Source organism: Sciurus carolinensis, chromosome 11, assembly GCF_902686445.1.
Source record: "Sciurus carolinensis chromosome 11, mSciCar1.2, whole genome shotgun sequence".
Taxonomy (NCBI): Eukaryota; Metazoa; Chordata; class Mammalia; order Rodentia; family Sciuridae; genus Sciurus; species Sciurus carolinensis.
The window spans coordinates 17077961-17092855 of NC_062223.1; the positions used below are offsets into that span (position 1 = coordinate 17077961).

General features: G+C 36.7%; 1 protein-coding gene and 1 pseudogene across 1 annotated transcript; both read left to right on the top strand.

Annotated features, from left to right (window-relative positions):
* The first annotated feature begins 557 nt into the window (after positions 1-557).
* LOC124959066 (olfactory receptor 5B2-like) lies at positions 558-1494 on the top strand (annotated as a pseudogene).
* A 10409-nt stretch (positions 1495-11903) lies between these two features.
* On the top strand, positions 11904-12845 carry LOC124958770 (olfactory receptor 5B2-like). The gene has a single exon (XM_047517201.1). The coding sequence runs from the start codon at positions 11907-11909 to the stop codon at positions 12843-12845; it is 939 nt and encodes a 312-aa protein (XP_047373157.1). The 5' UTR covers positions 11904-11906.
* Positions 12846-14895: the final 2050 nt, after the last annotated feature.

Genomic DNA, 14895 nt, shown 5'->3' on the forward strand with positions numbered 1-14895 from the left:
TCTTGGATTCAGAGATTGACTTGCTATTAACACTGTTGTAACCGTGACTAAATTATTCAATCCAGAATTCAATATACAGTATATAGAGCAATCCTTTGAAGTGAGTATCTCAAAGGTATAAGTTTTTGCTAGACCAAGAAAAACAGAATTGGTAGACAATCGTGTGTGTGTGAAGTATGACACATGTGAATCTACATTACATATATAATCATGTATACATAACTATATACATGTTTCCCAACATGTCATATTGTAAGATTCATAAAGTTTAGCAAATATTAGTTTAAATTATATAAATTTGAAAAATAGATTTTGACTTGGGTGAATTTTCAAGTTCAAAAGTTTGTAACTGTAAATAATCAATGCATTAAATTTTGTGGTTAATCTCACAATTACACATGGTGAGGTTTGAAATGTATATTATTGTACTAATAAAATAATTTACCTAATGTATACATGTTTCATTTTCAGTGCGATATCGATTTCACAATCCCCTTAACACTTTGACCTTCATTTCTGTTTGCAAAAGAGTATCTTCTGATCCCCAAATTACACGGATGGAGAACAGGACAGAAGCCACAGAGTTCATCCTCCTAGGACTAACCAATGCCCCAGGACTACGAGTGGCCCTTTTTCTCCTGATCACGCTTATCTATTCTCATTAATGTTGTTGGAAACCTTGGGATGATTGTTTTGATTCTCACTGATTCTCGTCTCCACACTCCCATGTATGTTTTCCTTGGCAACCTGTCTCTGGCAGACATTGGATACTCCTCAGCTGTCACTCCACGGTCATGGTCGGGCTCCTTCTTGGACACAAGGTCATCTCCTACAGTGATTGTGCTGCTCAGATGTTCTTTTTGCAGCCTTTGCCAGCGTGGAGAATTTCCTCTTGCATCCATGGCTTATGACCGTTTTGCAGCTGTGTGCAAACCCCTCCATTACTCCACCACCATGACCACAAGTGTGTGTGGCCTGTCTGGCCATAGGCTGCCATGTCTGTGGTCTCCTGAATGCCTCCATCCAATTAGGGGAAGCATTCAGTCTCTCCTTCTGTGAGTCCAACGTGGTCCATCACTTCTTCTGTGATATTCCAGCAGTCATGTCTCTGTCTTGCTCTGATAGACATGTCAATGAGCTGGTTCTTGTTTATGTAGCCAGCTTCAATGTCTTTTTTGCCCTCCTAGTTATCTTGGTATCCTACTATTCATATTTGTCACCATCCTAAAGATGCGCTCAGCTGCAGGATACCAGAAGACTCTGTCCACCTGTGCCTCCCACCTCACTGCTGTCTCCATTTTCTATGGGACTATTATCTTCATGTACTTACAGCCCAGCTCCAGCCACTCCATGGACACAGACAAGATTGCCTCCGTCTTTTACACTATGGTCATCCCCATGCTGAACCCCTTGGTCTACAGCCTCAGGAACAAGGAGGTCAAGAATGCATTCAAAAAGGTAGTTTTAGGGGGAAAATTCTTTCTAAGATTTTGATGTTGAAATCGTAGGACACACAGTAACTTAATTTCAGGCTTCTCAGGTCTTCTGCATGTGCTGAATCACATACTAAGGTACTATGGAATCAAGTTTCTGAAGTAAACAGTTACCTCCTCAAAAGTCAGTTTGTTGTGTAGAATTAAGGAAACATATTCAGAAATATAATATCTAACAAAGGTGAGATGAATCCCAAGTTATTTTGCTTCTGGCCTATCAAAAAACCTAATTAAGGATATTTGAATAATTCATTTGATCGATATGCCCTCTCTCTGCCACACGCCAGTAGAAGCACACATGTAAAACAAGAACAATCTTGTGCCCATGAACATATTTATCAGTATACCCATATGAGCACATACAAGTGAGAAGAAAACTGCCAATCAGAAATGGAATGTGGCTAATTTGGGTAAAAAATTTAAGTAATAATTGAAGTATTAGATAATTAATTGGCTAAGATTATTCATTCATTTAGTTGAGTAAGTATTCTTAGAGTTTTAATCCAAGAATAAAATTGACATACTTGTAAATGAAAGCTTATTGGCATATTTTATCTAAATATTTGGAACTACAACGTCTTACATCAATTAAAATTGTCTTCATGAAGTCATTTTATAGAACCACCCTACCCAAGTTTAAATTTCAAAAAAAAAAAAAAATAGCCAGAGTACCAGAAAATTGGGGGAAAATAAATATATTTTCCATGTATTCCTATGATAATGCTTGGGAGTGCTCAGGTTCTGATGTTGGTGCTTGCAAAACTGTGTGAAATAACACAAATACTCCCTTCTATCTGCGTGGTGGTTGTTCTCAAACTGAAAAAAGTCCTGTTTTTCTTTTTTTTCGAATTATTTTTTTTAATTGCACAAATTTATTGTGCACAGTATAATAATCTTCTTATAATTTACATTTACTTTTAAATTATACATAAAAATCACACATTAGGAGAGTAACATAATGCTTTGATACCTAAATACACTGTGGAATATTTTGAAATCAGGATGAAGCCACCTCCTCACCTCCTATCATTTTGTTTGGTGTAACACCCAAAGTCCATCTTCTAACTTCTTGGAATGTGAAGCACATGATTGTTCTGTCGCCCTGCTATGCACAGCAGAATTTCTTTCTCTCATCTAATGGCAACTTCGTGCCCACTGATCAGCCTTCTCTCTCCCTCCTCCCCACTCACCTCAGCACCTGGTAGCCACCACTCTACACTCAACTTCAAGGAGATCACCCATTTTGGATTTCACATATACTTGGAATGTAAGTGTATCCAGTGACATTTCTCTTTCTGTGCCTCGCCTATTTTACTTAACATAATGATCTACAATTCCATCCATATTGCTGCAAAGTGTAGAAAAAATTTTTTTATGGTTGACTATATTCCATTGTGTATATATGCCACATTTCTTTGGCTTTTCTTCAGTTGATGGGCACTGTGTTTCTATTCTTGACTATTGGGATTAGTGCTGCAGTGTACACAGGACTACGGATGTTTCTTCAACACACTGATTTTACTTCCTGTGGTCGGATGCCCAGTAGCAGCAGTGTTACCAGCTGTCTGGATATACCTTATCTACTGGATTTGCCACAAAAGTTTACCTTCAAAAATGGTAAAGATGATGGATTCTAGACCATTCTGCACTAGTTCTAATTTCTGATGGATGGATATGAGGTGTTCCCCAAAAGCTCATATGGGAGACAATGCAAGGATGTTTAGAGGATAATGATTGGATTATGAGAGCCTTACCCCAATCTGTGAATTAATCCCCTGATGGCATTAATTGAATGGTAATTGAAGGTGTGTTGGGTTGTGGCTGGAATGGTGGGTCATTGGGGGCGGGTCATTGGGGTATTATTTTCTATCTTGAAAGTGGAGACTTTCTCGCTCTGCTTTCTGATCACCATGTGAGCTGCTTCCCTTCACCACACTCTTCTGCCCTGATGTTCTGCCTCACTTGGAGCCCCAAGGGATGCAGTCAACCTTCTATAGACTGATACCTCTGAAACCGTGAGCCTTCAAATAAACTTTTTCTTCTCTAAAATTGCTCTAATCAGGTCTTTCAGTCACAGCAGAGAAAAGCTAACTAAATCAATATTCCACTTAAAAGTGACAATAAGTGAAATGAAAATATATTGTTCTGCCAGGTAAGATGTCACATGTCTGTAATCCCAGACACTCAGGGTCTCTGCTTTTTCTGTGTGAATTTTAGGACTTGTTTTTTTATCTAACTATGAATAATTACATTGCTATTTTGATGCAGATTGCACTGAATCTGTACATCACTTTTCATTTTGACAAAATTAATTCTGCCTATCCAAGAACATGGGAGGTTTTTCCATCTTCCAAGGTCTCTTCAATTTCTATTTTTCGGTGTTCTTTTTTTTTATTTTATTAGTTCTTCTTAGTTATGTATGAAAGTAGAATTCATTCTGATAAAATTATATGAGCATGGAATATATCTTATTCTAAGTAGAACCCCATAACTGTGGAGTGGGCACGATGCTGGGATTCACTTAGGTATTTCCCTGTATGTACCCAGGAAAACTATGTTAGATTTATTCTACCATCTTTCATATCCCTATTCCTCCTCCCTTCCTTTTGTTCCTCTTTGTCTAGTCTACCAAACTTCTCTCCTTCCCCTCCTTACTTTATTGTGGTTTAGCTCCACATATCCATGAAAATATTTGAGCTTTGTTTTTGTGGGATTGGCTTATTTCACTTAGCATAATATTCTCCAGATCCTCCATTTGCTGGCAGATGTCATAAAGTCTTTCTTCTTATGGCTAAATAATATTCTAATATATATATATTCCACATTTTCTTCCTTCATTTATCTGTTGACGGGCTTCTCCATTGGTTTTATAACTTAGCTATAAACATTGATGTGCCTTTGTCACTGTACTACACCAATTTTAAATTTTTGGATATATGCCGAGGAGTGGAATAACTGGGTCAGATGGTGGATCCATTCCTAGTTGTTTGATGAATATCCATAGTGCTTTCCATCGTTGCAGATTCAAAGCAATTCCCATCAAAAGTGCAGTGACACTCTTCATAGAAATAGAAAGAGGAGTCATGAATTTCATCAGAAAATAAGAGGCCCTGAATAGCCAAAGCAATCCTTAGTGAGAAATACAAAGCGGGAGGCATTACAATTCCAGACTTTAAATTATACTACAGAGCTACAGAAACAAAACAGCATGGTATTGGCACCAAAATAGACAAGAATATCAATACAACTGAATATTAGACACAGAGACAAACTCACACAAATACAGTTACCTCATACTAGACAAAGGTGCCAAAACAAACACTAGAGAAAAGATAGCCTCTCAATCAAAGCTGGAAGAAATCTGGAAATTCGTGTGTAATAAAATGAAAGTTAGCCCTAACTCTCACCTTGCACAGAAATCAACTCTAAGTGTATCAAAAATCAATAATGGATGGCATAAAACTAAAGACTTCTTCACAGCAAAGAAACAGTCAAGTGCACCAAGAGAGGCCCTACAGAATCAGAGAAAATCTGTGCCTCCTGCATCTCAGAGAGGGTGTTGATTTACAGGATATGCAGGCCAATCTCATGAAAATAGAAGAGAAATCAGAGGAGGAGAGGAAGGGGATTGTGGGAGAGGGTGGAGGGACAGTGGGATGAAATTTATCAAACTATCCTATGTGTCTATGTGAATATACCACAGTGAATTTCACCTTTATATATATTTATAAAACACTAATTTTAAAAACAATATATCAACTAAGATATAAAGTACAGGAAAGTGAAGGCATGGGGGGGTGGTTGCTGAGGGGAGAGGAAAAGACAGAAAGACAATTTACTGGGGGCTGAACTGGAGCAAATCCCATTCCATGCTGGTATGATTCTGTCCCAAACCAAAGTACTGTGTGTCAGGGACCATCCCCTAAAGAGAACAAGTACAGGACTCCACTAGTCCTGGAGTCCACAACGTATTCCATTCTCCTCAACCAAAGGGGGAGTGTAGCAAATGTCATAATTTTAATGCAATTGTCTGAATTTATTTCAAGAGATATGAATATCAGATTTGTTGTTACACATTTTTAATTCCATAAGGAACACATAAAGGTAACTAACAGGTTTACTTAGAATCATTTTTGTAAGAGTAAATCAATGAAAAGTCATCTAAGATTGTCTGAAAAAAAAGAAAAATGTCAGGGGTCAAATGTTGTCTTGCATATGCAGAAAGTAGTGCAGATAAAGGAAAGGGGGAAGGGAACCCCATGAAAAGAGAAGGAAGACCAGTGGAGCAGAGGAAGGGGAAACATTGGGAGGGATGAGGGACGGGAAAAGGGACAGTGTGATGAACTTGACCAAGCGATCCTACGTACCTACATGGATAGATCACAGTTTCACCTTCATGTACACCTAAAATGCACTTATCTATAAATCTATAAAGGTATGGAAGAAAGACCAGTAGAGTTGAGGAAGGGTAAGAGGGGGATTGAGAAAGGAAAATGAGGAAAAGAGGAAGCACTGGAGAGACTGGAATGGAGCAAATCATATTCCATGCATGTATAACAGTAATGCTCTAATACAACACTATAAAAAGATAACAGTAAAAGATTGAGTAATTAAATTAATAAAACAAATAAATGATCTAAACAGACACTACTTGAAAGAAGTACGAATGGTCGATAACTATGTGGAAACAAGCTCAAAAGTTTTAGGCATAAATGAAAGGCAAATTCAATTCACCTTGTGATTCCATGTCATCCTAGTCAGGATTGTTATAGGAAAGACTATAGAATGAATCAGAAACAACTTCCCAATGTTCATATGAGAACACCACCAGTGAAACTCCACACCATGTATAGCCACAATAATAGGATCCTAATCAGGATGGCTTATACTCAATGCATGTATAATATGTTAAAATACACTTTATAGTCATGGATATCTAAATAGAACTAATAAAATAATAATTATAATAACAAAAACAAATGTCAACAAGAGAGTGGACCAAAAGAAACCCTCACACATTTTTAGTGAGTATCTAAATTAGTACAAAAACTTAGGAAAACAGTAGAGTTGTGTCTCAGAAAATTAAAAATAGATCCCCATATGACACAGCTACACAACTCCTGGGTATATACTTAAAGGGAAATCACCCTACAATAGAGGAATGTGCATATCCTTGCTTCCTGTGGCAATTTCACAACAACCAAGATATGGAATCAGGATAGGTCTCATCAAAGACAAATGGATAAGATATGATGCACACACACACACACACACACACACACGCACACACAATGGAATGTTATTCACCAATGAATAGGATCATGTCATTTGCAGAAAAATGGATAGAATTAGGGATCATCATGTTAACAATGTAAGTCAGACACAGAAAGCAAGTATCACATGTTTTCTCTTACTGTTTAAACTAGGGGGAACAAAATATGGTCTGAAAGCAGTAGAGGTCCTAAGGGAAGGGAAAGAGGACTGATGAGTCAGCAGGAAGTGAAAGAATAGAAGGAGGCTGAACATGAAGCCTCTTCAGTCTCCATGACAGAGAGACACCTGGAGGTCAAGCAGGTGCTCTAACCTGCCCAGAATTGACACATACTAGCCCCTGCAGTTCATGTTCTCCAGCCAGCAGGTGTCTCAGTCACACTGCAGGGGGGGCAGGCCCATGCAGGGAGGGACACGGAAGGCTTGAGCAATGCTGGTTTTGTGACCCACACTATCTCAGTTGTTATAAATCAAGAAATATTAATATTTTGAACTTCATGGAACACCCGATGCAAGTTAGAAATTGTTCTGCTGCTTGTCTGTATTGCATAATCTTCTTGACCATTCTACAAGAAAGAGATGATGTTATTATCACCTTCATTACTGGTGAGATGCTGAAATCTGATAAAGTTAAATTACCTGATATGAATCCAGGCAATCTAAGCAAACAGAGCAAACTGGACCCACTACACATGCCTAGAATGGGAGGCTCAGAGTGCACTGTAAAAGAGAAAATGGATGAATTTTCTTTATGGAAAAAAATTTGTAACACAATAAAAACACTCCCAGACCTCAAATGTGATGATATGGTAATTCTCTGTGCGTTTTTTATATTTTGATGAAAGGACTTGAAAAATGCATTGCCCCAAGGATGATCATAGCTAACACTTAACAATAATGTGTTATATCATTAAAAATATCCAGAAGATTTCATGTAGCTGTCTTTCACCTCTTTGGTTAGATCCATTCCCGAGTATTTTTTTTGTGTGTGTGGTTTTGTGAATGGGGTCATTTTCCTAATTTCTCTTTTAGTAAATTTTCACTGATAAGTAGGAATGTGTTTTATTTATGGGTGTTGATTTTATATCCTGCTACTTTGCTGACTTCATTTATATGTTCTAGAAGTTTTCTGGTGGAATTTTCTGGATCTTCTAAATAGAGAATCATGTCATGTGGTATACATACACAATGGCGTGTTATTCAGCCTTAAAGAAGAATAGAGTGATGGCATTTGCTGGTATGAATGCAGCTGGAAAATATAATGCTAAGCAAAATAAGCCAACCCCCAAAACCAAAAGCCAAATGTTTCTCTCATGTGCAGTTGCTAATTCCTAAAGGGTGGTGGTGATAGGGAAGAATAAAGTTACTTTAGATTAGGTAGAGGGGAGTGAAGGGAGGGGTGGGGGTATAGGAGAAGAAAGACAGTAGAATGAATCAGACATTATTATACATTGATTACATTGTTATACATTATGATTACATGACTAGTGTAGGTCTACATTATGTACCACCAGAAAGAGAAATTATATTCCATTTATATATGATGTATCGTAGTGCATTCTACTGTCATGTATAACTAATAAGAACAAATAAAAAATACAAAAGAACTTGAAGAAAGATTTTCATATTGCCATCACAAAGAAATAATAAATATTTTAAATGATGGCTAACTTAAGTGTTCTAAGTTTGAGATACCATGTCTAACGATAAACATCACACTACATACCCAATAGACATTCTGCTATGATCTGTCAAACAAAAACTGAAAAGAAACACTTAAAAATAAAATGACACAAAATGAAGATTTTGCTGGGAAAACTTGAGCCATCTCTGAGAAACAACAAACATGAAAGCAAAATAAAAACTAAATTGTGAAAAAATGATATGATGAAATTGGAACAAATTGCTCTTGAGAATGAAAACTGAGAGAACCACTTCTGAAAACAGTTTCCCATTTCTGTAAGCATTCCTGGTCCCTGTGTATTAGCTTCAGAAATTCAACATGATTACAGATGCTTCATTTCAGAGTGACGAGATTTCAATTCTACTGCCTTTGATCATCATTTATTTATCTGAATGCTGATATTTGAAGTGGTTCAGTTAAATATATTTACCACTTGAACAAGCAATCCAATTTCCAGCTATCTGCTCTAATGAAATAAAAACCTATGCTCACACAAGAAAGTTTAGCCAATGTTGAGATCACCTTTATTCAAAATCACCAAAACACTGGAATCAACGAAAATGGTCCCGCACCAGGAAATGACAAAAACAATGTGTACTCTTGATTTTATACAACATAAGTTCGTGAAAGTTAAAAGTTCCATTCAGATACATTTAACAAAACCAATGGACCCTCAAATTAATTTATGCTAAGTAAAAGATGTCAGAATCATAAAACACATGTTCTAGTGAGAGACATTTTTGCAAAAGCCAAATGAGATGGAAAATTTGTTGAGTGGTTTCCAAGACACTGGGTGAAAGAAGAGTCTGGTCATGGGAAAGCTTGGAAATTGGTTTAGGTAATTGAGTAGTGGTTACCTAACTATATATTAAAAAAGCATCAACACTATATGCTAAAATGTATGTATATCACTTACTGATACATTAAGGTGTAATCCAAAGCACATGTGCATATTCAAAATCTCCAAATTGGTCCCCACAGGCAATTTAATTGTTGCTTGCTAGGAAAGAGGAGAGTTAGAGATGCCCTCTTGCAGGGCATCCTCTGAGAGATCCATGTCTTCATAATTGACTCTTGGTCCCTGCATATTAGCTTCTGAAATCCAACATGACTCCAGGTGACTTCACTTCACAGGGACTAGATTTCAAGTCTACTCCCTTTGACCATCCTTTATTTATCTTACTGTTGACATTTGCTCCTGCACACAGGCCTTCTCCTGATTTTGGGACTTTCTATGAGTCTGGCAAAGGGAGTACCTCAAAATAAAAATTATATTAAATGACTTGAAATAATAAGTTGTTTTACTGGTACTTTATTATTTCCTATTTAAAAGCACAATTCTATGAATTTTGTGGAATAGTTCATTATACTGCATTTATTTCACAATTGAGGGGGAGGTGAGAGACTCCTCTGAAGACAAAGAAAAGATGCATGATAGACTCAGTACTGGAATCCACATTAACACCACACCTTCCACTGTTTCCTTTCTGTTAGGCAGCTTGGGTCCTTGACCACTCCCTGAGACAGAGAGCCTCTCTAACATAATGAATGTATTAATCTAATGTTGAATTTCAAATTTCAAGGTCACTGTTGAAGATTGTTGCCTGTCCAAGAGGAAGGTAAGCTTCTATATTCAACATACACTTAGTAAAAATTGAGATTTGAGAAAAATAGTAGGACAGTTACACCCACTTTGAATGACTGAGTACAGAAATATGTTTTGAATGTTTTTCTTTCTGGGGTGTATGTGTCAAAAGTTACAGCTGTATAGAGTTCTGTGATAATCAGGAAATATTATTTTGATAAACTAAGAAATTTCAGTCAAAAATAATAATACATAAGAAGCTTTGGATAATTAGGTGGTAATTTCATCTTAACTGTATTTAAGTTTATTATTGGAGATAAATAGAAAAAAAGACAACTGAAATTGGCACTTATTTAAGCTACAGAAGAAACCAAAAAAAATTAGTTAACCTCTCTCTATTGTTTCAATATTTTCTCAATAACTGCAATTATTTCTAGCACGTCCATACACATTGACATTGATGTGAATGAAACAATAGGCTGGTGATTAGGTCCAAACAAGATTAAATTTCAATCTTCCTCGTCTTACATAATAACAGAACATCACAACACTGCACAAATATAAATTTGCCTTCCTGGTAAAATAAAAAAAAAAAAAACCTGCACATGCATAACACACACACACACACACACACACACACACACATACTCACACTTCTGTATAAAGATCCTTCATTTGTTATAAAACAGAACATGTACTAAAATGGTGATCATATGTGTTAAGACTGGAAAGCACAGTGCCTTCAAGGGTTTTAGTTCATGTTGTGAGGTTGCTGAAGGTTAAGAAGAAGATGGTGTGGAATACCAGTTAGCATTGTGTGGTTACCTTCTAAAGACTTTGTATTCAAATAAAAAGAATTAAAGCATTGCTCCTATACAGAAAAGATTCAAAGGAACATCTTTAAACTTACATATTCTTTAGATTTTTATTTCAACTTAATAATTGTGTACAGTTATAGAGTGATTGTGATGCAAGATCTGTAGTAAAGCACAATCTATGAAATTTCCACCCGCATCTCACATAATGTGAATATACCACAGAAAGAAAGACTTGGTATAAAAAATGGATGTTCTTTCAGGGTAAGCCAAAATATGGATTTCAGGGAAGAAATTGAACAACAGCAAAAGAAAAATCAGCCACTTGGTAGTGCAAGAGCTGCCAATCATGGGTAGGGGAAAAACTAAGATTTCCTGGAAGGCATAGAAAATCTCAGTTTCCCTATGTGAGGGAAAATACCAATCAAGAAGGAGACTACAAGACTGCAGAGGTCACCCACCCTGAAGCTTGGCATATTGCCACCTAATTCTTAGTCAACATGTATACAGTCCCCCATTGCATTGCATAATATTATTATAACTGACACTTATAAGGTCATAATCACTTGGGATTTAGAAGTTATTTTCCATGTATTTTCACATTTAGTTCTCATTATAATCTTTTGATTTAGATACCATCACTTTCTTCATTTTGTGTGTGTGATCTCTGATTATATATATAGAACACCATATTATATATTAAAATTATATACATATATTATTATAGATGTTTCCCAAAATATCCATGTATGATTTGTAAAGTTTAGCAAATATTAATTTAAATTATATAAAATTTGACAAATAGGATTTGACTTGGGTTAAGTTTTCCAAATCAAAAGTTTGTAACTCCATAAATAATTAATGCAATAAATTTTGTGGTTACGTTTCCATTTACACATGGTGGAGCTTGGACCGTTTATTATTGCTCTAATGAAATAATTCATCTGATGTATAAATGGTTCAATTTCAGGGCAACATCAGTTTCATAACACCTATTCATACTATTGTCCTTCATTTCTCTTTGCTAAGGATCATCTCCTGATTCCCAAATTACACAGATGGAGAACAGGACAGAAGCCACAGAGTTCATCCTCCTAGGACTAACCAATGCCCCAGGACTACGAGTGGCCCTTTTTATCATGATCATGCTTATCTATTTCATTAATGTTGTTGGAAACCTCGGGATGATTGTTTTGATTCTCACTGATTCTCGTCTCCACACTCCCATGTATGTTTTCCTTGGCAACCTGTCTCTGGCAGACGTTGGATACTCCTCAGCTGTCACTCCCACGGTCATGGCTGGGCTCCATCTTGGACACAAGGTCATCTCCTACAGTGCTTGTGCTGCTCAGATGTTCTTTTTTGCAGCCTTTGCCAGTGTGGAGAATTTCCTCTTGGCATCCATGGCTTATGACCGTTTTGCAGCTGTGTGCAAACCCCTCCATTACTCCACCACCATGACCACAAGTGTGTGTGCCTGTCTGGCCATAGGCTGCCATGTCTGTGGTCTCCTGAATGCCTCCATCCACGTTGGGGAGACGTTCAGTCTCTCTTTCTGTAAGTCCAACGTGGTTCATCACTTTTTCTGTGATATTCCAGCAGTCATGTCTCTGTCTTGCTCTGATAGACATGTCAATGAGCTGGTTCTTGTTTATGTAGCCAGCTTCAATGTCTTTTTTGCCCTCTTAGTTATCTTGGTATCCTACCTATTCATATTTGTCACCATCCTAAAGATGCGCTCAGCTGCAGGATACCAGAAGGCTCTGTCCACCTGTGCCTCCCACTTCACTGCAGTCTCCATTTTCTATGGGACTATTATCTTCATGTACTTACAGCCCAGCTCCAGCCACTCCATGGACACAGACAAGGTTGCCTCCGTCTTTTACACTATGGTCATCCCCATGCTGAACCCTGTGGTCTACAGCCTCAGGAATAAGGAGGTCAAGAGTGCATTCAAAAAGGTAGTTTTAGAGGGAAAATTCTTCCTAAGATTTTGATTTTAAAAGTTGTAGGACACACAATAACAGGTCTTCTCCATGTGTTGAATCACATATTAAGGCGCCTATAATCAAGTTCCTGAAGTAACACAGTTACCTCTTCAAAAGTCAGTTTGTTGTGTAGGAATCAGGAATCATATCCAGAAATATAACATCTAACAGTGGTGAGATGAATGCCAATTTATTTTGTTTCTGGCTTATCAGAAAACATTATTAAGGATATTTGAATAACTCACTTGATGTATATGCACTCTGTCTGCCACACACCCGTAGAAGCACACATGTAAAACAAGAACAATCTTGTTCTTACTTATAAGTATACCCATATGAGCACATGTAAATGTATAGAAAACTTCTGCCAGACATAATGGAATATGGTTAATTTGTGTAAAATGAGTAATTTAGGTAATTAATTGAGGTATTAGAGGTATTATTTTGGCTAATATTACTAATATTACTCAGTATTCTTAGAGTTTTATTCTAAGAATGAAATTGGCATTTTACCTAGAGAATCAAAAATATTGCATAGTAAATGAATTAATATTTCCATCTTGACTGAGTTATTTTATATAACCAACCTGCTCAAGATTAATTTTTAAAAAACAAAAGAGCGAGAGTACCAGAAAATTGGAGGAAAATAAAAATCTTTTCAACAAATTCATATGAATGTCAAATACACTGAATGTCCATAAAGCTAGACATTTTTATTTTGCATGTGTTTTGACTCTGTTGACGATTCTCCCTCACTTGCCCTGCAGTTGAGCTACACATCTTCGGTCACTCCTCAGGTCTTGCCCCTCCTCACTCCATTCTCACTGCCAACCTTGCTCTTTCTTCATGACTCAACCAGGTCGCAGCCTCCAGGTCTTTGCAGGTACTGTGTGGAATGGTCTTTTTCCACGTGGGTCTTTTTAAATATTGCCTTGTCTGAGAGTCCTTCCCTAACCACCTTTATGAAATAGACCCTCTCTGGTCACCAAGTGAGCCGTCGCTTCTCCCTACTTCAATCTTCAGTGTCCTCATCAACCCTCACAGACTGTATGTTGATTTGCTCTCTTGTTTATTTCTCCCAACTCAAATAAAACCGCACGAGTGCAGTGGTGTGTCTGTTCTGTTGGCAGCATTCTCAGAACCTGAGTGCACGTCTGCTTCACAGTCCATCATCAACAACTATTCGTTAAACAAATACTTAAAATAATGAAGTTTTCATTTCGATTGTACCAATACTTTGAATCTTTGATCCATTTATGTTTAAACTGTATCATCAATAATAGAAGCCATTTAGATATACTTCTAGAAAATGCCAAGAGGCACCTTGATCTTTGTCCCTGGCTGAAATATTGTACTTCTACTCCCTCTTGCACTTCCCATATTTGGACACAATGATTTGTTTTTGTAAATCTCATCATCAATTAGATCGTTTAGAACCTACTCATAGTTTGTGTTTAGAAATGGTCTCGTTTACTAGCAAGTAACATGGCAAGTAAGTAACTATTTAGGAAACCTTAAATTATAAGATTAAAAATACCTGATCACTTTTGGAAAATTACTGCATACATATAAATTAAACAATCAATTGAAATGATTGTGAATGTTCATATAAAATAAACCGTGATGATATCTGTCAGCAACAACAATAACTTACATGCCATGTGCTAATATAGAGAACTATAATTTTTAATCAGTAGAAAGCTCTGTATAACACAAACTGATCCAAGAGAACATGCACTCATGTCTGATTTACGTTCTCTACCCAGTAAGTGTGTTCCACAGCTCAGTACTTGTAAGATAATACTTGAATGTGCCAAGTCTGAGATTGGTACTTCTGAGGCAATGTGGTATAACAAAAGACTGTGTCGTGATTTTTCTCAAACTGGAAAAACTTCTTTTTTATTTCTTTATCATAAATTATTATTTTCATTGCACAAATTTACAGTGTACAGTATGATAATCTTTTTTAAAAATTACATGTACTTTTAAATGATACATAAAGATGTTACATATTAATAGAATAACATGATGCTTTGATACCTATATACACTGTGGGATG

Coding starts and splice junctions, on each gene's coding strand:
- LOC124958770 (XM_047517201.1), top strand. CDS start 11,907: ATGGAGAACAGGACAGAAGCCACAGAGTTCATCCTCCTAGGACTAACC.